The 23,796-nt window shown below is 37.9% G+C and overlaps 2 protein-coding genes across 4 annotated transcripts; one reads left to right on the top strand and one right to left on the bottom strand.

The window, feature by feature from the left end:
- Positions 1-1,759: 1,759 nt before the first annotated feature.
- On the bottom strand, positions 1,760-5,850 carry LOC146464715 (growth hormone secretagogue receptor type 1-like). 3 transcript variants are annotated; one of them, XM_085129271.1, is made up of 4 exons: positions 5,691-5,850; positions 4,605-4,660; positions 3,715-3,775; positions 1,760-2,945 (listed from the first exon to the last, which is right to left on the bottom strand). In XM_085129271.1, exons 3-4 carry the CDS (start codon positions 3,731-3,733, stop codon positions 1,846-1,848), a joined length of 1,119 nt encoding a protein of 372 aa, XP_084985397.1. In that variant the 5' UTR covers positions 3,734-3,775; positions 4,605-4,660; positions 5,691-5,850; the 3' UTR covers positions 1,760-1,845. The 3 variants fall into 3 exon arrangements, with proteins under 3 accessions (XP_084985397.1, XP_084985399.1, XP_084985396.1); XM_085129273.1 differs by lacking the exon at positions 4,605-4,660; XM_085129270.1 differs by lacking the exon at positions 5,691-5,850 and having other exon boundaries at positions 4,605-5,277.
- An 8,329-nt stretch (positions 5,851-14,179) lies between these two features.
- LOC146464714 (homeobox protein Hox-D8-like) lies at positions 14,180-18,225 on the top strand. Its single transcript, XM_085129281.1, has 2 exons — positions 14,180-14,734; positions 17,571-18,225. Exons 1-2 carry the CDS (start codon positions 14,323-14,325, stop codon positions 17,837-17,839), a joined length of 681 nt encoding a protein of 226 aa, XP_084985407.1. The 5' UTR covers positions 14,180-14,322; the 3' UTR covers positions 17,840-18,225.
- Positions 18,226-23,796: the final 5,571 nt, after the last annotated feature.

Genomic DNA, 23,796 nt, shown 5'->3' with positions numbered 1-23,796 from the left:
GACAAAACCATTTGTTACTTTAATTATTTTTATTAATTAATTCATTGATTAATTATAAATTCTTCCCTTTCTTCCTTTTTTGCTTTATTACTTGGTTCGTTCATTTTTTTTTTGTAATTTGTTTATTTTTATTTTACCACACGTTACAATATTTAAAGAACTTGATATACTAATTACAATTTACAGCTTATCTACAACTTACCAAGAGGAAACAAAGGAAAAGTTACAATTTACAAAACACTGCTCGGAATAAGTTACTTAAAAACGCGAAACAGTACTTACAAGAACTTATTTACAATACACTGCTTTCAACCCTACGATTAGCAATTAGTGGATAACACACGAAGACGGAAAGAAAAAAAAAATCAAAATCAAAAAAATATTATAAAATAAATAGCAAAGGAGACCAAACTAAATGTAGGATATGACAAGGTTAATTTTCTACCAGGTGTTTAAAGCTGCTACTAACTTTTCCCATATTTTTAAAATGAGTAGCTAGTTTATCCCTCTCCCTCGCAATATGGAGCTCGATATTATAAACACGTCTTATCCTGGCAATAAAGCCTCTCAACGAAGGTAAACTTCCAAGGCATTTCCTTACATAAATATAATATTTACCTAAAAGCATATTAAACATGATTAATTAGAAAGAAATCTTCCGATTCTTCAAAAATCCCTAAAAAAAAACCTATCTCATTAAAGGATTCTAAAACAATGTTATATTCTCTGAGCCAGGACAAGACTTCTTTCCAAACTTCAGAAAACACTTTGCAACGAGAGAGTAAATGTTCTAACGATTCTTCATTGATCTGAACCAAACATTGCGTTTCTGCTGCCCATGATGCACTCCGCAGTTTCTTTAGAAATCAACCCCCCGTTCTTCATTGCGAAAGGCCGAAGCAAAATAATTTATCATTTGTAAAGACAATGTTGTTTAGAATTTTGTATTGAAATTCTCTCAATTTGGAGTCAAGTGTGGTACGGAAAGGAAAAGAAGAAACCTTTTTCCAATTAATGATCGTGTCTGAGTATTTGTCTGATATTTTTTGTTGGGCTGTCGGAGGGATTTGTTTTTTGCACAAAAAAAGAGTCGTATATCTGTTTAGAGGTGACATCTGAGATAGGGAAAGAGCCACAGTTTAGTTTAATGTGCGCCGTGTGTGAGGGATTGGTCTTTTATCATTTTTGCCGACCGAAGATCTAATAATTGTTTTCCTGTCCGATGGGAGAGAGTGAACAACTCCCATAATAAAGAAACGTTGTTCAGGAGAGATCGTCACATAAGGATCTTCGGTGAGGAAAAGATTGTTATCCGTAATAAGGTCACCAAAATAGATAATTTCCTCCATTTCCACATTTGTATTGATTTTTTAATAGATTTTAATGTTTGTCGGAAATTTAGATCGTTTCTCTGTTTTTCGTCGTAGCCAAAATAAACTCCCAAGATCTTGATAACTTCAAAAATCTTATGGTCATTAAAATACTTCTCGTGTAGAATATTACTGCCAAGCGCTATAATCTCGGTTTTTTCGTGATTTACACACAGACCAGAGCATGATCTAAAGGATTCCAGAATGGCGAAGAGGGAGGTGTGAGAATCTGTGTCACGTAAAAAACAAGTCATGTCATCCGCAAATAAGGAAAGTTTCGTGGTTTCTCCTCCAATACTAAAGCCTTTGATTGAATCTTCGTTTCTAATCTTAATAGCTAGAGTTTCTAACGCAATTATAAAAAGATAGGGAGAAAGTGGGTCGCCTTGACTTGGTTCGTTCATTCATTCGTTCTCAGTTATTCACTCTTAGTTTACAATGTTTTCAAATTGATCATTTTTCTCTATTTACATTTTCAGAGAAGAGTTGTGTGTATATTTGGGGTTTCTTGCAACCTTTCCGACTGTTTAACCATTTGAGGATCAAGATTATGATTCCATTGGCCAAACGGAGCCATTTTTACATCTGCAAATACTTGAGGACCATTTCTCTGCGACTGAACACCTGTTCGGAATTTTCTGACCATATCCCGACATGCCTTTCGATACAACTGATTAAATGAGGCCACCAGAAGCGGGTTGATTGCACTGTGCGAGTGACATGCCCAAAAAGACAGTAGGGGCACAGCTAGAGGCAACGCTGTGTTATACCAAAAATACGAATACATATGCATGACGTGTGCAGGAAGCCAACAAAGTGCAAAGACGATCACGAGTATGATAAGCATTTTGACAGTTTTCCTTTTACGGCTTTCTCTCTTTTCAATTGCTGTTTGCGAAGGGATTCCCGGCGATTTGTGTTTCCACAGCTTTCGACAAACGAAAGTGTACAATGTTGCAATGAAAACCAAAGGAAGAAGATACAGGAACAAGAATATGAGGGGAAAGTAGACTTGAAGGATTTTCAAGTACTCAAACTTGACACCACAGTAGCTGTTTGCACCTGGACCGCGCTGTTGGCTTCCATAAACAACAATGTAAGGGCTCATTAGTATGAAAGAGCTGCACCAAATGAACGAATAACACAGCTTCGAATTTTTTATAAAGGCTACGCGCTTGAAAGGGAGTACTAAGCAAAAGAAGCGCTCTAAAGCAACGAGAACGTGTGTGAGGACTGACCCTGAGATCGCAAGAGCAAGCACGTATTGCACGACTCTGCATGTGATATCGCCGAATATCCCAGATATCCAAATATTCTGGAGATACAGGTACGTGACGCAATACGGCATGGCGAAGAAGGTGATTATCAGGTCAGCTATTGCCATGTTTGCGATAAGCAGATTTGTAGTTGTCCTCAAGTCAGGTGTCTTGAAAATGACGTAAACCATTACCACGTTACCCACCAATGAGATCACGAAGATGGTGACGTAAGCAACTGTCATGCCAACCTGAAGATTCAGCGGAAATTCAAAGAAATTTGCTTGGCCATTATGGCTAGCAACGCTTCCATTTGAACCTTTTAACAGAATAAACATATCATAAGTTTAGCATAAAGTAAGTTAAGACATTACGGATATTATTGAGATTTGATTTTTTTTTTTTGAGGCGATAACTGGGACTTGCAGCCAGATCGATTTTGACATTTGACATTTTTTATTTATACTCTCCACTCTTACTGTTACATAAGCGCAAAATATATTATAAATATAGTATTAAAACATAGAATAATACGCAGCTCAAAAATACAATTCAAATTCATTTCAAAAATACAAAATACAATTCAAATAAGGGGAGGAGAGAAGAGGTGCACCTCTAGTAAAACTAATAGTGTGCCCCTTTAAAGGAAATAAATTGATAAGAAAAGTAACTAAGTAGAATAGAAAACATAAGAAAGATGTAGCGAAAGGAAAACAAAAAAACAAAGAGAAACCAGGGATCAAGGGCTCCTGGAGAAACGAATTTTTGTCTCCATGTGGCCAATGATTAGTAATTTTGTGAAGCCGGCCGGTTTGTGGTAAAACATTCTCAACCATATATACCAGTGCACTTGGAAAACGCATCTGAATGGTCTCTGGTATCTCCGTAGCTAAGCTTTGTAAAGCAGAGTTTCTGGTTGTCAGTGCGCATCTTCTAATCTCCCTGACCAATATGTTGCCTTTTGGTTAAACAAATCGTACTTCGAATCAATCCGATAGTATGACATCTCTTGTGACGAACATTCTTAAAAATTTTGCAAAAAAGGCACGTAAGAAAGAAAGAAAGAAAACAAGAAAGAACAGACTTACTATTAAGAAGTGTTTCCATCTTCTCCAGCGCTGCTTTGTTTTACTAAAAAGGTCACTTAGCCTGGAGATATAAGGCGAAAACACTCAGTAAAATGTTTCTGGTATAAGTGGTAATGCCTGAGGCCAAAATATTGTGCTACCGAATTGAAATTGGGGTTTCTTCCTCTTAATTTCGTTCAGTTTTAATTAGTTCAATGGCCATTAATTTTATCCTAAGGTTGCCAATATTTTAAACCAATTGTTTCCACTCAGATCCGTTGTACGTGCCTGACATCTTGAGGCGCCACGAAATGTCTCTCATTATCACCCGAAACGATAAATCAGAAACGAAGAGTAAATGGACAAAATAAAGGGAATACTTGTTAAATGCTCAGCGATCCGCAGAACAGATAATTATAACCTGCTCTCAGACATGTATTTCTTTGGTCCTGATCCGACAAGCTGAAAGGAATTATGAGAGGGCTGCAAGCAGGTTGCGAGATCCCGATCTCCAGATCTCCAGATTAGAAACATTTTATGCCCAAGTGCTTGTAAAAAAATATACTCCCGGCATAAAAATTAAGGAAGTGCCAAAATATCAAGAAGAACAGATCGAGTGAATGGAGCTTGCTATTTTATCGGCACTGTGAAGTTAAAACTATCTGGCTCTTATCTGAAATTGGTCTATATTTGAACTTTATACTGTTTTCCGTTGGCTAGATTCACTGCCGTGATAAACGATTAGCTTATCTGTCCTTTCTTAATCTATTGATTAACAAGTCTATTTTAAAATCAGATTTATCTTTTAAAGTTGCAGTTACGTTGAAGATAGCGAAAACAAAATTACATCGTCGTTTTGTGTAGACACTTTGAATATTAATTCAGCCAGTAGAGAATGCAAAAATTCATACCTTGTTATTCAGTACCGTCGTGAAACCGAGGGCTTTGATACATATTCATTTGTCACCTAAAAAGAAATACATGTAATTGCTGTAATTTCGTCATGACTCTTATTATCTTGTTCCCTTCACTTCGGCTGAACCCGTTGTCCATGAAATGTGGTCTTATTAAATTAACAGAACCTTTTGCAAATTATTTAAACTCCTTTGTAGTTTGACCTCCATTTTAGGTTGTGCAGCTGGCCTTCTCCTTTTGGGCAATACAATAAGTTTTACTTTGGGTTTGTTTATTTTCGCCGTTTTTGAGTAAAGCAAAGTTTACATTGTCTTTTTTATATGGCTTGCAAAGTAAACAGCACGTTTATGATCGCTAAAATGTCTCGAAAAACCATTTTCTCCCGGCACTCAAAGCTGACAATGTAAAGGTTCAGTCAACGGCACGCAAGACTGACATATTAAATTTCTTCCTAAAAGGTATAGTAAAAATGTGTACATTTTAATACTTTGCAAGCATCGAGCCTTTGTGTGAATTAGTTTGCCTATGACGCTATTTGACTTAAAGACTAGCAAGGAGTAACTCTGTCCTCGACTCAAAATTGACAGTTTGCACGACGAATTGCACTTTTTACCCGGCCCTGTTTGTGGAATAAAATTTCTGAGTTAATGTTGTAGGGGGAAATGGTTTTACTGGAACATACTGAAAAAAAAAAAACAAACACCAGATACGTGAATTAAAAAAAAAAAAGAAAGAATACGGCAGATCACATTGTGTTAGCTTTATACACAAATATACCTTTAAAAGGCCATAAACGATCTAGGAACACAGCTGGGAGACAACTTTTGAAGTATATTGCTTAAAGGTTCTTGTTGGGCCGCTGAAAAATGAAAAACTGTTTTTATGCTGGTTGTGGAAGAACTGAGTTTCTGAATATGTTGTTGTCGAAATAGAAAACTGTTTTTACCGGTAAAAGTTACTAGAACGTTTTCCCTAAACACAAAAAAAGAGGGCCATAAAAGAGGGCCATTTTATATCAACGACAAATAAACTGCACCTCAAAGAATACGTGCCATTGTGGTTTTACACAGCAGATTCCTCACCTTGTATTTAGAATTTGCCACTTCCGTCGCTAGAGATGTCGATATTTGGATTGCTCGTCGTGAAGTGCTGAACTCACCAGCAAAAAGCGCCAATCGTTACATTTATATATACATTAAAAGGAAATAATTTAGTCGGTTATGTACACAAAGCCTTCGAACGTTGCTTTTTAATATTCTAAACGAAAAGGTTAATCAGTTTTTAAGGCCAACCGGATGAAAACCGCCAAAAAAAAGAAAAAAAAAAGAAGACAACACAAGGAGAACCCTCAACTTATTAAAAAAAAGTACATCGGCTGATAAGCTCAAAATGGATAATGGGGCTTTCAAAATTGAAAGGAATTTTTTTTTATATTTATCCTTATAAGTATATTCGGACAAAAAAGTGCTTACTGAGGCAATCAGCGGGCGCTTTGTTTACATCTTTTGGGTATTTTAGGACTAAAATTGCATTTCACACTGGTATAAACAAAATTAGCGTTTTATCCTAACAGCTGCAAGACTATATTAGCGGCGAAAATATGGGGTATTTTAGTGAGGAAATTTAATTGTTAATAAAATTAATTTGCGCTGCGTCCAATTCAATCATAAAAATCGGCAAACGCCAAAGCAACGTGTAATTTTCTTAGTACCGAAAAGCGCAAAACAGAGGTAAGAAGCAATTAATTAAATTCCTGCCAGCAGCTGCTTTTCGCCAGATTGGTTGCAATATAAGACCCCCCCTCCCCCCCCCCCCCGAAAAAAAAAAAAAAAGAAAGAAAGAAAATAAAATAAAATAAAATAAAATAAAATAAAATAAAATAAAGTAAAAATAAATAAATAAATAAATAAATAAAATGAAATAAAAAGTGAAAATAAAAATAATAATAAAAATAAAAATAAAACAAAATAAAAACAAAAGCAAAACGAAAAATATCATTTAACGTTCTGCGTTCTGTTGTTCAGTGAAGTGCTTAATTTTGGTGATGAAGCTACATATTCTCCTTTCTTATGACACTAATCATTCCCTCTCTAGCGCCTTCTAGCTTCTTCATCTTTATCTTCATTTCGTGCTTTTAGTCACATTCAGTTCACAAAGCAATGCTTATTGAACAGGCAATATCCGAAATAGAAACGGAAACTAGTCATATTTTTTTCAGTGGCCAGCATCGGTGCCTGTGGTATTTCAAATTCCCACCAATAAACTGCCTCAACACCTTTCCGGCAGTAAAACATATTAACTTTAATTTACTCGTAATGTTTTTGCTGCGCCTTTTAACAAACAAATACATTTTATGGGAAATTTTCCCCAATGGAATAAAATACGAGTGCGGAAACATCGTTTTATTCCCAAAACATGTTTAATCTTCGGATCCTAAGTAATCTACAGTACTCAAAATAAATCCACGATAACGACGGAGATAAAATATGTTTGGTTATTATGAGAGCTCATGGATAAGAAATGTTTAGTAAATATAAACTCATATTCATTATCTCACATGATTCAAAATGCCGCAGTGCCTATAAGACATCAGTGATAAAATTAAATGATCACGATTTCACTTTAATTTGCTCCTATCGAGACAAACATAGTCGCACAGTAAACGTAAGTTTTTGTGAAGGCAGTTTTTTAGGGGTTTTTGCGAGTACCTGGATCCGAACAAAAATTTTTTTGGCGCCTTCAGTGTAAGATCAATTTGTGGTCGTCAAGTGGTTTGATGTCGTCTGTTAGCTAGCGCTTGAACAATATGTAGCAGGGAGATTTTATCTTTGCCTAAATTATATTTATCCGGCTTGATTTGCTACCGTTCGATAGCGTTCATGTGGTCAGTTAGAATAAAAAGTTTGAGTCTTGAGTGATTGCCGTCACATTGATTTATGGCCCACGTATTCGCGCTTGGGCCCTAAATCAATGGGAAAAAACTTGGTCCCTAACTTACTGTCTTACTGGAGGGACCGGGAAAACGAAGTTAGTAAGATATTTATTATATCTCGGAGGTTAATCGGGCAAGCGGGAAAAGAAAACTTTCAAATTTAGCTAGACTTTCTAAAAGCCCTTTCCAATATTATTTTCCCTTTTCACTCTTTATGTTATGTTGGTTTTGGAAAGGGCCGATGGATCAGTTTCTACCGGTGACGTCAAGGCATGTTAGCAAATGAACAAACAAGTATTTTCGTTACGTCATAGCCTCCCGCGCGATCAATGTCGTTACTGGGGGAAGCAGACGAAAAGTTGACTCGCCGTTTTACTGGGTTCACATCACACCACCTATATTTTACCTCGGATTTACAAGAGTAGGATTGCAAATAGTCGACATCGATGAATGACTTTCAGAAACACCACTCAGATTTCTCTGCCGTTTAGTCGCCATTTCTCCGCGCTTTTCAGCCAAGAGAGCTTAAAACGTTTTTATCTAGTCAAGTCCATTTTCTTCACCAAAGTCGGTTGAATTTTTGTCGCTACACGATGGACACATAATGTTTGTCAAATAGCTCTCCGGGAAAAGAGAATAACTAACAACTTTTTCCACTTTTACACTTGCTTTTATCTTTCGGCACTGAAAGCATGTCTGAAACAGCTTCCTCCTCTTATCAGCGTTGACTTCTACTCCGCACTGGATACAAATAATTTCTGTCCGACTCGAGTTTGGCGATAAAAACCCCTCGCGTACTAACTGAGAGATATAACAAAACATTTTAAGAAGTTATGAAAATTTAACCATCAAAATGAGCACACCAAACAACTACATGCACCATCTAGTATTCCTAGTACATTGATGATGCAGAGTGCAAAAGGCCGGGTTTGTTTGATCATGGTTAATGTTTGCCTAGAAATAAGAATATAGATGTCTAATGCTATGTATTAAATTTTATAGGAAGTTAAGGGGAAAATCAACGTTGCGTAATTTAGTTCTTGAATTGCTTATAAAATAATTCACAAATAGACTTACGCGCTAATGTGTTTTAACCTTGATTAAAAAAATCTTTGTAGACTTGCTTTGTTCACTGTGTTATTCAAACTCAAGGCGCCTTAAAATAACTCAACCACTTTGTTCTCCTTCTTCGTCGTTCTCTTCTTGTTCTTCGTCGTTCTCTTCTTGTTCTTCTTGTTCTTGTTCTTCTTCTTGTTCTTGTTCTTCTTCTTCTTCTTCTTCTTCTTCATCTTCTTCTTTTTCTTCTTCATCATCTTCTTCTTCTTGTTCTTGTTCTTGTTCTTCTTGTTCTTGTTCTTGTTCTTGTTCTTGTTCTTGTTCTTGTTCTTGTTCTTCTTCTTCTTCTTCTTCTTCTTCTTCTTCTTCTTCTTCTTCTTCTTCTTCTTCTCCTTTGTAATTCTTCCACGTCGTGGCGAATGTATTGTTTGGATCAAGTCTTTTGTAAATAGGAGCGTGTAAAATGCTGACCAAGAGGATGACATTGAACAGCACTGACTCTTAACACTTTGATAAATTAGCAGTCGCATTGATATGCAAATATTTCAAAGAAAGAATCCAGTTTTCAAGAGATCCGAAATGGGCAAACAAACATTGGATCTGTTGGACAAACTGTACAGAATCGAGCGGCGAAAGAAGAATTACTTAACATTTTTTTTTTTCGAAAAAAAAAAAAAATCACTTTAACTTTCAACCTGTTTTCGTTTGTCCAAGTCGAAAGCAAAACTGAGCACAAACAAGGTCCCATCGAGGGCTTCCTACTTGCTCGACTGTTATGCTAACAGCAACACTAGAGCCCATTCCAGTATCATATTTAACAAGCCTTTTATGCGTGACATTCTTCCACGTGGTTCAGGTGGGGGTGGCCGACAGTGTCCTATCAGGCAACGAAATGAACTGAGGAAAAAAAAAAGACAATCACTTTCCTGTCCACTTGTGGAAGAGTTTACTTTGCTGCTTTCTTCACGATGTTAGACAAAGATTCAAATCATTACAATAGCTCCAATTTTTCCCACATTTATCCCGGAATATTTCGTGGAATTCATCCGAAATTCCCCCAAAAACCCTACGAAGGAAACTAACTAGTGTCAGGCGCCTTTTGAATTCTGCTAACCCTTCATTATTATTGCACAAAGCTATGGTATAATTGTGATTCAGTGTGCTCTCAAGAAAAATCACTCAACCATTTGCAGAAGATCTAATATTGAATCCTAAAGACAAGTGAGTGTCACATGCACTAGCAGACTTTATTTTGCCTCTATCATCATTTGTTTGCCCCCCTAGAGAGCTCGATCATCCTACCTAATTAAAGTAAGTAAGTTACTGTAGTTTTTTTTTTTTTTTTTTTTGACAGCTTTTTCTCTGAGCACTTAGTACTCGGTATTTGGAGGTCATTTCCATAGCTTAGTGCCCAGTGTCAGCCGCTAAAGCTCTTTTCATATGTCCAGTTCGAGGTTTGCAAAGAAACAATTCATTATCATTAGTTCTAAGATTATATTTCGTACTTACCACGGATTTGAAGAGCTTTTACAGGCAGATAGGCGCATTATTACTCTGAATTGAACTTTGCATATTGAGAGCGCTTTGTGTTTGAGATGTCTACTAGTTTTTATATCCACTTGGTCATCGGATCTTATGTCATACCCATTTCTTAAGTAATAACTCTAGCAGCCCGTTTTTTAAGCTTCTTTTGTAACTTTTGAAGTTTCAGCCAAAGTCACCTGCAAATATCACAATAGTAAAACCATGGTCAGTGTTCATACAAGTGATGTTTCCTTGCTAAAGCTGAAGAAACGTTTTTACAGATGTAATCCTGATAATAAGCTAATAAGGTGATAAGCTTATCCTGATAAGCTGACCAGGAAAGACGATCATCAATGTAGACTCCAAGAGATTTACTTGAGTGAACTCTTGCAACTGGTTGATTGCCAGTGAGGATGTTACCATCAACAACATTTATTTTTCGAAGATTATCATCAAGAGCCGATGCACATCCGTTCTGTCTCAGTGGCATTAAGACCACGTTTCTTAGCTGTCAACCGGTATTTGATATTCAGAACGGGCCTAAATTTACATCATGGCTTCAGTGGCAATTTGTCTTGATGACTAACCCACTGTGGTTAAGTTGGTATCATCTCTGTACACTCTTGGAACAAAGTATTATTATTATTCACTTGTTACAAAGCATTGTTGCTAGAGTTTCTATCCACTGAGTCAGGCTACAACAACTTACTGTATTTATTCGATTAACCGCCCACCTTCAAATAAACAGCCACCTCGAATAAGCGCCCTCCCAGAAAGCTCAAAGGGTTTATAAGCGCCCACCCTCAAATAAGCGCCCACCCCACCCCCTCCCACCAAAAATCAGTTATGTACTACCCAGCGTGAAGTACGAGGAGCGTCAGTTGTGTTCAAAAGTTGGTTTCAAATACGGTATAGTCAATGAACTTGTATATTGTTTATGATAGCATTTGCATTTTATTTTGTCTTTTGAAGTAAATTAAGTAAACTTGTTATCCCTTGTTTTGTTATTCTCTAAAAATGTCCTCGCTTGCTGCAAATGTTGGGAAAACATTAAACGCCCACCCTCGAATAAGTGGCCACCCTCATGGGACCAAAATTAAATAAGCGCCCAGGGCGGATAATCGAGTAAATGCGGTACCTCAGATCCCAAGGACCGGCCTGAGGATTCGGTCTGTTCCGAGGAGCACAGACTACTGACTACTGACTCGTTTCCAATTATTATTATTATTATTATTATTATTATTATTATTATTATTATTATTATTATTATTATTATTATTATTATTATTATTATTATTATTATTATGGCAGTAAAAACTTCTGGATGCCCGGATATCCTAAACAATGATTGGGCGGCCAGCCGTAGCCAATCACTGAGTGCAACGACCAAAGTCCTTACAATTAAAATCCCAACTCCTAATCATAAAGATCCTAGTAATTAAATTCTAAAAACTATTAACTATCCATAAAATTCTCAATCTAAGTACTAAAACTTCTGTTCTTCACGATGGAAACACTTAAAAAAAAAAAATAATAAAACGCCTAATGTCCATTATTTCAAAAGCTTAAAGCGCCTCGCAATATTGAGTGAGCTTGTGATCTTGACTGACTTCTGTATCTGCAGAGCTATTGTGTCGCTTTTATCTCCCACTAGCTCTTTGGATTAAGTTTGAATGAGAATATTATTATTATTATTATTATTATTATTATTATTATTATTATTATTATTATTATTATTATTATTAGAGTGTGATAAGCTATTTGGTAAACTCATTAATATACACCAAGAATAAAAGTGGACTCAAGACAGACCCCTGACATGCCCTGAGACTACCCCAGAGTTAAGATAATTTTTGTAATGATATGCCTCTATTCACTTTTGCTGTCGGCGTGACAAGTATGATCTTAAGTAACCTAGCGACTATTGACGCTATATAAAGACAGCTTGTGCAACAACAAATCATGGTCGACCGAGTCAAAAAAAGTAACGGAATTTGATAAGCCATCGTCCATGTTTCCTCTTCTGTCAACCATTCATTCGTTGCATCTAACACTAATGCAGTGGCTGTTCAATGAAAAGGTCTAAAACCTGATAAAGAGTCAGACATTTATAAAATCAGGAGGCTCAGTTTACCCCGTACGCGATATGTACACAATGTTCCGGCCAACAGGTTTGTTTAGACTATTATATGAAGCCATAAAAATGTGGGAAAATTAATTCAGGTTCCGCTTAAAGTGTAAGCTGCATTTGGCTGGGTATTCAATAGTTTGAACCTTCTTCTCCTCGAAAGCCGTTGACATATTGCTTTCTTAATGCCTGTATAATGAAAAAGGAATTTGGAATCTGACTTTGAATATGCCAGTTGCAGATGCAAACCGGTTAATAAAGAAAACTAAAAGCTGTAAATAAGTGCAGACCGATCGAAAGTTAACATTTTTAACGCCAGAAAAAAAGGCAATGATTGGAGGACTCGAAGGCTGGGGATCAAAGATGAATCAGGATTTATTAAAAAATTTGAATGTCCCAAAAAACGCCCCGGATTCGCGGATACTAGGATATAAAATACTGATTTACTTGGCCTGGGTTTCAAAATACAAAGTAATAGTATTCGTGGTGTAATTCGTTAATGTTTCTTCTACCAGTGTTCCAGTTATAGTGTCGGTCCAGCATCGTCCAGTGGCATCGCTTCTTTAGAGTGTAAACGACAAAATGACTCCCATACCTAAACAAACCGTGACGCTTCCGATTTCTTTTTGGGGTGCTCTGTAAGTTTAAATGTCTTGTCTCGATTGTGCGCATCTGTCATGAAACACATGCTTTAAAATCTCCTTATGTTTAACTTTGATACTTAAATCTTATAAAAACTTTCGTTGGTGCTAAAAAGGAACTGAGAACCAGTATATTCTTACCCATGCAGTTCAGTGAAAGGACCAATGAACTGCCAGAAAAACTTCTGCTCATCTGTTATGAATCCACGTGCTCTGATTGAATAACAATGTTTCAGTATGTATCTCAACTCTTATATAAAAAAGTAAACATTTGCTCACACGTTTTTTTTTTCTTAAGGCAGGTACATTAGGAGCAAAAATTAAAGTAGAAAGGATTACACGAGACATCTTTAATGGATTTTCTTGCTGTTAAACAATTTTGCAGGTGAGTTCTTCGAAACTCGAATACCTTATGCAAACTCTGTCACTAAGTTTCAATTGTAAATGTGTAATATGTTTGCCTTACTCTATTCATGCCATCAGACGGTTGAACGAGACACATGGAGGGGGATTAACGAAAACAATTGATGTAACTGATATTGAACACAGTACTGAGCGCACTACATCGAAGGAAGAAGAGAAAATCGGTCCGCTAAATTTCCGTTGCCGCAGCGACATTCACTTTGAGCTAGTATGCTATGTGTAAACAAAGACACACAAAGGCTTGTGTTTTTTTTCAGTCTTCTCGAGTACAAATTGACATTAGCCTTTTTATTATAAAAAACCCCCGCCTTCTTTGCACTATTTTTCCACTTAGCTGACCTAACGTACATAAAAGTAAAGCGCTTTACTAAATAAACGTGCTGTTGCAGTTTGGGAACTGATGCCAATCTTGCCTTTATGTCTGAGGCAGCAACGCGGCCAACGCCAGTGTGTTTGGCCTGATAAACAAGCCTCATTAGGGCGTATTTTTTTGCATATAAGATAAGATTTATCGTTTGTTTAAACTGAGTGAATAATGATGAATTAGCGGAAAACGTGTCAGAGTATTCAAAGTCAAGAATGTTCCTAAGAACAGCAAAAACAATACCAACGAGACAATACCTGCACTATTATGATTATTCTCATTTGTTCTTTTAAGTTAACTAAGTCCAACGGCCACTTTGCAAGGTTTTCCTCTCGTTTTAATGATGGAATTTTAAATGCATTATAACTATAAGCTACGGTTTTCTGTTCGTTCTCACGTGAACCAAACGTGACCAAACATTTTGGTTATTTTGAAACATAATTGATGGCTGACCGTGTTATACCGTGTTTGATTGACAGCACGTCACTTGAATAGCAGCTGAATGGAACAACACTTTGGATAACTTATCTCATTTGGTGTGAAATGGCTATCAATAGCCATCATTTGAGTCAGTTTCAAAGCGATACCCGCATATAAATATAACCTACTTAGTTGATTCTACTAATCAATATTTTGCGCCGCAAACATGCAACCGGACCACGCAGCCTCAAGCCACTGGAGTTCTTTCTCTCAGAACTGGTTTCGTCCTCCGATGAATTCTTCTGCATTTTTTCCCGTGCCGGGACTCGATTCTGACCCAGCGAGGAACATGAGCCGTTTACCAGAGCAGATGATTCGCAACGCCTCGAGCGACCAACCCACTCCTCGGATGCCACCGCACTTAAACCCGTGTACCTTGCCTTCTTCGGTGACTTCGAGCTTCTTGCCTCCCGTTACAGTCAGCGGCTATTATTCCCTAAGCCCAGAACACCAAGATGTTGCTGCTACAAAGCCAAGCCCGTACCGTGTGATTGAACATGGAGCAGTCGGTACGATGGACCTAGAACGCGACTACTTAAACCATCTTTTCGAGAAATCCAAATCTGGTGCCACCGGAGGTAAGATTCATAGAACGCACCTCTCTCCCAGTCATTATTGATAGACCTTTGATTTCCGACGCATTTAATCTACTATTTTTGTGTAAAAACTCATTTATCCACCACCGCCCATTTATCTTTAACGACCATTATTTAGCAAACTATCGAGCCCGAGGAAATTGGATAATTTTTATTTGGACAATGCAGAAAAAACGTTTCGGGCAAAGCCTTGCGGGAGCGAACAGCGTTAAAGTTAAACCCCTGGCTGGTCATCTACCTTAAGCAGCTTTGAGGAAGCCGATCGACTCTTTTGAGGGTGCTATTGCTTAGAGAAAATAAACAACCGAGCAAATTATTTACGCGTTCTAAATATCGGCTCATTTTCATTCATTTATCTCTTCTTTTCATGAAGTTGTTTGGGAATCAAACGTTTTGTACTTAATATATACATATTAGCTATATTTATTTTTGCTCATTATCCTGTGCGAAACAAAACACGTCTATAGCGACACTTGTTTCATCGGTTTAATGCATACCGTTCTTTGCAAAAATATATCTATGTGAGGCGCGCATATACTTTTTTCTTAATCGATCCATTTCGATCTTACGCCGGGGAGGCTACATAGCTCCACGAGGCCATTTGGGTTTGTCATCTATACAAAGCTTTAAAGATATTTTTGTCATCAGTGAAGGGGGTTCTGTGACGAAGCTGGGGTTGCTTTTTATGACTTCAGCATTCAACCTTTCTCAAAATTGCTACCAGGATCTGTGGGGATGATTATTCAACGGTCAGCATATTAATAAACTGATCTGAGGCAATGCGAACCCGTTGGATGTCGCAATTTATTTAAGCTGCCTTCTTTAATGCTATAAAAGAACCTTTTTTTTGCTCAAGTCTTGAAGAAATGATTTGTAATGCCCTACCAACATATATTCTCGGAGAATTTTGATTCCAACTTATTTTAAACGGATGAATATTCCCTGCATGTTTTTACATCTTAGCAACGACGAATAAAAAATTCGGATAAACGCAGATGTTCTTGTTATCGCATTTCAACCACGTTGAGTGGAGCTTTGTATATTAGCCCGCATGGGAGGTAAAGGAAAGAAAATGGAATATCAATACGGGCAGCCTTGCTCCTTTCAATTCTACTTGCGCCATCACATTTCCTTCCAGGTTTTTATTTTTAGGAGAGTAAAGTAATCTCCTGAAATGACAGTTAAAACTAGAGGACGGAAGGTAGACGAAGCTAGATGAGTTTTCAAATTAAACTCCTACCTTCTTTGATGAGCGCCGATTCTCCTACTCTACTTGGAGTAAAATTTTCTGCACCCTCATCAAACAAAGAACTTTTAACATTTTCGTCGCTGGAATAGACCAAGGCTTAAACTCTGTTTTTTTAATCCTTTCTAGTTGTCCTGAACTTTTATCTAGCCTCGTTGGGTTTAACTCCCGTTCCGGGGGGTGGGGAAATCCTCGGAGTTTTTTGTGGGGGTGTGATGCCCGGTCTTCATTATCAAAATCCAATTAGAACCAAAATATGTATTTTTTCGATACCCATTTTTCAAACCTGGGCACCTAGGCACCCGGGGCATCCGTTTCCAGACGTGGCTTCTAAAATCTATGCTCGGCCTTACAAATCCATACTTGCGGGAATTGATTCGGACCTCAGACCGTAATGATTAAAATCTGTACCCATTTTCAGACTTATACAGCTCGAAAACTGTACGTACCCCTTGGAGTGACACATGCCTATATACCTAACATAAAAGAGACCCCCCCCCCCCCCTGCCGCCCTTACTGCGCCGGCCTCCCGTTGTTTTATTTTTATTATATTTATCGATATAAGTATTTTCTTCATTACAACTTACAGCGACCTTGTTTAAAGAGTCGAACAAAGATTCTAAAACAGTTAATCATTACGGCTTCTCTGCGGTCGCTCTCTGAAATTGTTATTTCATTGATTGAATTTAAATAAAAGTATTCAATTTTGTTTTCATTCTGCCCGATTAGAATTAGGTGTTCAATAAGAATTTATGCTATATTCTATTTTCAATAAGAATTTATGCTATATTCTATTTCAGTTGGTCCACACAAAACTCCTCAGGCATTGTAATGCTTTAAGTGAAATAATGTTTAAATAATGGTTATATATTTGTGTCTGTTTAGTTCTTGCGCGCACCTTAATATATGGACATCTTATCGTCTTCCTCATTTGATGGCTTTCAGCCAAAACTTCCCCTCGAAAGGGAACGACAAAACGTTTGGAACCTACCATGGGGTTATTAGCAGTTGGTACATCTGTCACAAACGCAAGCAAAACACAGAATAATTTGTTGGTGGCTCTCTTAATTTCCTACCCTCCCTTCCTTTTCTTTTATATCATTACTTTTCCTTTATCCTTCCATTTTTCTTTCCCTTTATTATTGTATATTATCACTGATTGTTATTTTACCTATCTCTCCACTGTCGATTTATTAATTATTGTAATTTAGCATAAGTTGAGGAAGCACGTGCTGCATTAACCTCGTGGTTTCTTTGGGCTTCTTCGCCATTTACTTTCAGGATTTCTTTACGATTCTGTAAATTACATTTGGTGGCAAACAATAACAATAAAAATACGTTTTATGCCACACTTTGGGTTTATCCCTTGTCCTCCCCCCTGCTTCCCCCTATCAATATTGAAAACTGTATGGACTAATCTTGCAAGTGTGGCACGGTTAAAACTCAACGCTAGAAGCCAAGTTCACTAGTGCTGCGACGACTTCCCCAAGACTTATCATATCACCAGTGTTGTAGGTTAACAGTAAATAAAAAAGATGGTTAATTATATGATGTTCTTTACGTTTGCTATAGATCCTCCACCAACAAGGTCAGCTGAAACTTCTGGCCTGCGTTTCATAGACGATAAGATTATCAGACCGCAGCGAGGACGCACCGTGTTTTCAGCCAAGCAACTCCACGAGTTGGAAAAGGTTTTTTACACTGATCAATACATTTCCGGGCAACAGAGAAGACGGCTCTCCCGTCAGCTTGGGTTGACAGAAACGCAAGTCAGGGTCTGGTTTCAAAATCGTCGGATAAAGTGGAGAAAACAAAAATTGGAACGAAAAATGAAGGCTTAGTTCGTGCGCACAACATTCACCAAAAAAGTTCCCTGACAAGGATGGCATCAGTAAACTCTGTTTATGGACCAGGAACAATCAAAAGGCACAAACAATGACAACAATATTTATCTGTTGGAAGGATTCATATATTCATTTAGTCCATGACATTCTTTTATGGTAATAGTAAAACTCAACCTGTTATCAGTAGTAAGCAAGAGAGGACGATTGGTAGAAACTGACTTTTAAAACAGAGTTCAATATGTAAATGTAGTTTTGTTTTGAAAAACTTGAGACTATACTTTATATCATTACCATTTCTTGATCTATCACTTGTTAACTTTACAGTGAAAAAAGTACAGAACATGACCAGTCTAGTCTAATAAAACTGAAGTCGTTTGAAAGTCGACTGAAGTCCTTTTGCATCATAGTATAATGGCAGTGCCGCAATAGAGCGGTTTTCAGTTGGATATCGAAAGTAACTTTGCGTTTACTTTTGTTTTCTCTTACTGCGTTCCATGATTGGTTTAAAAACACCCAACAAACAATGCGAAGCAAGTTAGACCAAAACTAATCGTGACTTGCTCGCACGCGTTTTCCCGCTCTTGGCACAGGTCACATGTATTTGCTTCGAATGATGGTTCATTGCGCTGTTTTCGTTTGTTCTGATTGGCCAGAAGAATTACTTTGGTTTTGGTTTCACGACACTTGATTGAAAACCGCTGTGTATGGGGAGATTATTCTGCTGGGAAATCATATACTCGGTTCGGGCTCGAAAACAATTCGGAGTTTTGAGAAACGGGTCTCACTTTTTCAATGGTTAAAAAAATGCTATTTCTGATTATTGAGTGGCATGGGAACGAATGAGACAGAAATTAATATTCTGACGGCATGATGTCTGATGATGTAGAGGGTCGCGGTTGTAATGAGATACTTCGGGACTGTTTTTTTTGTGTTTGGCGGGAGATTCTTGTCATTCTACATTGGTCAGTCGTCTTGTTTGTTATTTTTTCCCTTAAGTTTTGTTTTAGATAGGTTTTCTAGTGTAATTTTTTGTCAGTAAATTTTTTGCAGCATATCCTTGGGGTCCGGTGCTGCTGCATTCGGATGGGAAATACGTTTCCACTGGTATTTTTTGGCCACTTCTAAAGGGTGGAGTTTTAGTGTTTTTTCGTATCTGGCGTGGCACAATTCTTAGCCTTTGAACTATGACATGTATATTTTATTTTTCAAGTGGATTTTGCGATAATTCCGTTAATGCTGTTACATTGGCTGGTTACGTTCTTCAAATGGCTAGCTGACTCATCCTACTGAATAAACTATTCACATTGAATGTTTCGTGTGAAGTCAGGACGGGAGACTCGTCTTGGAAGGAGAGGCGATTCACCCGGGGGGATATCACACTTGCAATGAACCATGACTAAGGCCATAGTTAGTAGAGGGGACAATTTGCCTGTAATTTCAAGTACATGTTCATCCACTCCACAACACAAACTATAGTTGTCCTCCAGATCCTTTGCTAGTCTGCTTATAGTTACATTTCTCACTGTCCGCCGGAAATCCAGATAAATAAGATGGTACTCTGGGAGAAAACAGCCGTAAACTTTAACTGTAAATCCCAGACTATCGTCCACAGCAATTTCAAACTTTGGGAGCAGATATGGCTCTTCCATTAGCTGCAGCACAACTTTATCTGGAAATGTTCTAAAGTTCCAGTTACTGATGCCTTTTAAACCAGACAGGCGTTGACAAAACTCGCTAAATGTCTTGTAGCAGACTTTTACTGAAGGTTCCTCGATGTTTCTCACAATGGATCGCTCGGGTCTTAGCTCTGGCCTTCTGGTCTCGTGGCTTTTTTCTCGGCATATTCAACTTGGGAATGGCGCCAAATCGAACCTTCTTCGTCATTTTTTCAGAATGAACTGCAACGAAAGATCAAAAGACAGTCACCTTACGGTCCTTACGTACACCAAGAACAGCACCGTGATTGTTACAACCACAAAAAAGCTATCACGCTACTAAAACAGTCTTGAACTAAACATGCGAAATCGATGGAAGCTTCGACAACTTAAAGTTCAAACTAGCTACTTGCATATTTCGATGTCTTCAGGCTGGAAGTGGTTCCCACAAGTAAACACCCGGTCTTTGGCAAGTAAAACTTTAAAGCTGTGATCGCTTTCCCTTGTTTTTGTGATCTCGGCGAGCCAGTCTTCTCTCCACTTCTTATGGGCCTCATCTTTAGGGGCAGGAAGCTTCCAAATCCCCAAACCTATTGTGTCCTTCTACAGGACCCAAAGCCGAACACAGCGCAGTTATCGCCGGCTATAACTATCTTCGTACACTTAACTTTAGAATTATACAAATACGAATTTCTTTAACTGTAATTTCGATCTAATATCTAGCGTCTCCACTCGCTCCTCTTACCGCCATCTTGGCTTGTTGATATGTGTGTGCACGGTCAAGATCACGTGACCACGCGAAATCACAACAAAGAGTTCGGCGTTGAAGTTTGCCGGCTTTCATAACCAGTCCCCTCTACTAACTATGTTAAGACTGGCAGTTACCGTCTGTTTTAGAGGCTACAGAATAGCCTCGTTACCAAAACGAGTCCATTTTACACCATTCAATGGGACTCGGGTGAGTTCCTGGCGAGCATGTAGGCCTAACCTCGTCGGTCACAGATCTATTTGAATTAGGCATAGTTTCTTGTTTGAATCATAAAAAGAATTTTCAGATTGACTGGTCCTGATTCGAAGGCCGTGTATTTTTCTGTAGCCGATGATGTTTTTTATGGTGTGCCCATGATTAAAAATCTGTCATTTAAGTTGTTTAATCTATTATTTCAGGCTCGGATTGTATCGAACTCTCATTTCCTAGCTATTCATCTATACAACCGGTACTTCAAAGCGCGAACAAATTTATTTTGTCTAATGATATGAATAACAGTCACTTGGCAGCAAATAAAAAACACTCAACATGTTCAAAAATGTACATTTCATCAAATCTTATGATGGTTTATTTATTGGACAAGTTGTCCTTTGATAGAACCGATCTGGTAACTTCCCTGTCTAAACTGTGTCTTGGTCATTCAGTATCCCTATAGTTGGTCCATAAAGTGCTTGGTCATATCAATCACTGCTTTCTCTCTTCATAAAACACTTGGCCTTTTCACGGTATGGAAATTTATCACAAAGAAAAGACGGCGCGGCATTAGGTTTTCGCTCTTCCGACGTTTTCCCAACATTTTCCGTACATGTTTTTCACATTTGATTTTGACTAATGTTACCAGGTTTCGGTTGGTGAATCTATAGGATATACTGATCCTTCAGTCGTTTTTCAAAACGTTTTCTTCATTTTAACTGATTCCTAGTTTTATTAACAGTTCCGATACCTTTTGGAGGAACGTTCCCCTTGGATCAAGTAAAAATAAAAAGATATAATAATAACAATATCAATAAATAACCTTTATTTACCCTCGACAGTGTTTATAGCACAAGTGCTGGTGGCGCTGAGCATTAAACTTTACAAACCAATAATTTAAATTGAAAATAACATGGTTAAAAGTCCCAACTGGCAGAAGGCAGACCAGCTGGCTGTTTACAAGCGCAGCAACCGAGAAACAACTCCAGCTAGCAGTTAGAACGGAACTTAAACCTGCATGGAACCTCCGGATTTTAAGTCCGGCGCCCCAACCACTCGACCACGCTGCCTCCACGCTGCCTCCTTGCATTCCTTGCAAGCGTGGACATTTTAGCTTAACTGAGCGGAACATGTTTAATATAAGTGGGAACAAAAGGTTCATTTGCAGCTAAAATAAGAACGCTTTGTTCCAATTTCTTTTTTGTTAATGTTCCCAAACTGAGATTTTAGGAACAACAGCTCGTTCCCTTTCATAATTTGAGGAACAATTGTTCCTATTGATAGGTTCCCTTTTACAATGGTCGTTCCTCATGTTCACTAGCACGTGGAACGTTCGTTCCCCGGTACTTATTCTTGTAAAATTAAAATGGTTCCAATTCAAAGTTTGCTGTTCCCTTTTAAATTTTCAGAAAGGAACATCCTCCCCCTTACAAAGTGGTTCCTGCGTTGATAGTCCGTTCCCTTTCATATTTGATCCTTTTGCTGTGTTCCTCTTCAGAGTGCTGGTTCCTTTTGACCGTCATGTGGAACTTTTTTTCCTAATTACTTGCTCCCAGTATTGACTTAAAAAAAAATAAGAGCATATCACAAACACACTCTCTACCTGCATGGCTAGTTAAAGCCAGATAAGTAGAGTGAAGCACATTTTCAATACCAAAGATCTGCTGTATATATAATCAATGCTCTAGTATTCATGCAGCAAGTTATATTACTGCTCCTCAGTCTGATCAAGCACTCCATGAAGAACATCTTGAAGCTCAAGTTCAAAGTGTGCAAAACTTACATACTGACTCCTGACATAAAATATAACTCCTGATCTAAAGAAGTTAAATTGGCTACTGGTAAGACTAATGCTAAAATACAAAGATGGTATTTTCAAGTGTGTGAAGGGCCAAGCCTCAGGCTCTCTCTCCAATGGTCTGTCCACGCGCTCGCACTCGACAGTTTACACCAGGAACACTCGAAACAAGGATATACTGAGCAAATCTGTTTCTTGTCAGCGCACCTTTCGATACCGGGCAGTATCATTGTGGAACTCTTTACCCAGAACACTCAAAGACTGTTCGAACATCACGGCTTTTATCACGGCTTTACCACGGCTGATAAAGTAATATTATCAGCTGGGGTCTTGAAACAATAGTAATAAATTCCCTCACCAGAGCCCTTCAGTTACAGATCCAAAGTGAAAAAAACAGTCCCCCAACAGAGCCAATGAACGCAAAAAGAGCCAAATGAAAAATTAAAAGTAAAAATAAAACTAAAAAACTCTTTGTAGTTGACAATCCCATTAACAAACAAGATATGTGAAATATTAATTGCGGTTGTAGTAAAAGCGGTGTTTGTCCAGAACGAAATTCACGTCTTTTGTTGTGACCACGTGGATTAAAGCGAACAATTGTGTGGTCCAATAGGCTTCTCTAGTGAGCAACAATTGATCTAAATGTAAAGGATTTTTTAAATGCTCTAATTTGTTCAATTATTACAACTCTTTTGAGAAATGCATCATTCATAATTACTGAAATGAACCGCCAATTCGCGTGTTCTCCTGCATATTAGGCATACTAGACTTGTGGTTGCGAAATCTAACTTTAAATTCAATAGAAGTAGAACCTTCATACTGTAAATTACATTTATTGAAGGTAACTAAATAGATGACGTTTTTTTGGACGAACAAGATAAAATTTGCCGAAAAGGGGCGACTCGTGGCTGAGCTTGGAAATTTGGAGGCTCAAAGTGAACCATTCTTACTGATGGGTCACACCTCATTGCCACATTTAAAAGAAAATTGTAACGATTTTTTTTACTTTATCCTATTTTATTATGGTATCCGAATTGCATCCCCTCCCGTTTTAAATTGTGCATTTTTTGCTATAGGGTCAGTTTCTAAAATACCCCGAAGAAGAAAGGCCGTGCCTTTCGAAATATCGGGAAAATATATTTCCTGACCGTGAAATCAGCCTTGCTCTTTGAGTGTCGTAAAAAAAAATTAATTACACTGGCCAATCACAACAGACGTTAAAAAACGCGAGGATCCGGAGCCAATCAGAATTTGAAGCAAATACACGTACTCGCGCCGGCGCCAGCGCGGGAAAACACGTGCGAGCAAGTCACGAGTGGTTTTGGTTTTGCTTCTCTTTAATTGGTTGGGCACGTGACGCAAGTTTCGCTAACCAATCACAGAGCGTAGTAAAACAAAACCGAAGCAAACGCGAATTACGCAATGGAAAGCCGCTCTAGAGAACGATACTCGTTTGCGTTGGAATTATCCTGTGTTCACGCTTGATCCTTCGCTGAAAACTGCTTCCTGAAGAAAAATTCGAGGGATTCCTAGTATTTAA

This window comes from Pavona decussata, unplaced genomic scaffold (genome assembly GCF_977016875.1).
Source record: "Pavona decussata unplaced genomic scaffold, jaPavDecu1.1 SCAFFOLD_161, whole genome shotgun sequence".
Lineage (NCBI taxonomy): Eukaryota > Metazoa > Cnidaria > Anthozoa > Scleractinia > Agariciidae > Pavona > Pavona decussata.
The sequence above is the reverse complement of the archived record's forward strand: the minus strand, read 5'-3'. Positions and strand labels throughout refer to the sequence as shown.

Excerpts from the sequence above, each read along its gene's own strand:
- LOC146464714 (XM_085129281.1), top strand. The coding sequence starts at position 14,323 with ATGCAACCGGACCACGCAGCCTCAAGCCACTGGAGTTCTTTCTCTCAG. Across the intron at positions 14,735-17,570 it reads CAAATCTGGTGCCACCGGAG|ATCCTCCACCAACAAGGTCA; the intron begins GTAAGATTCATA and ends CGTTTGCTATAG.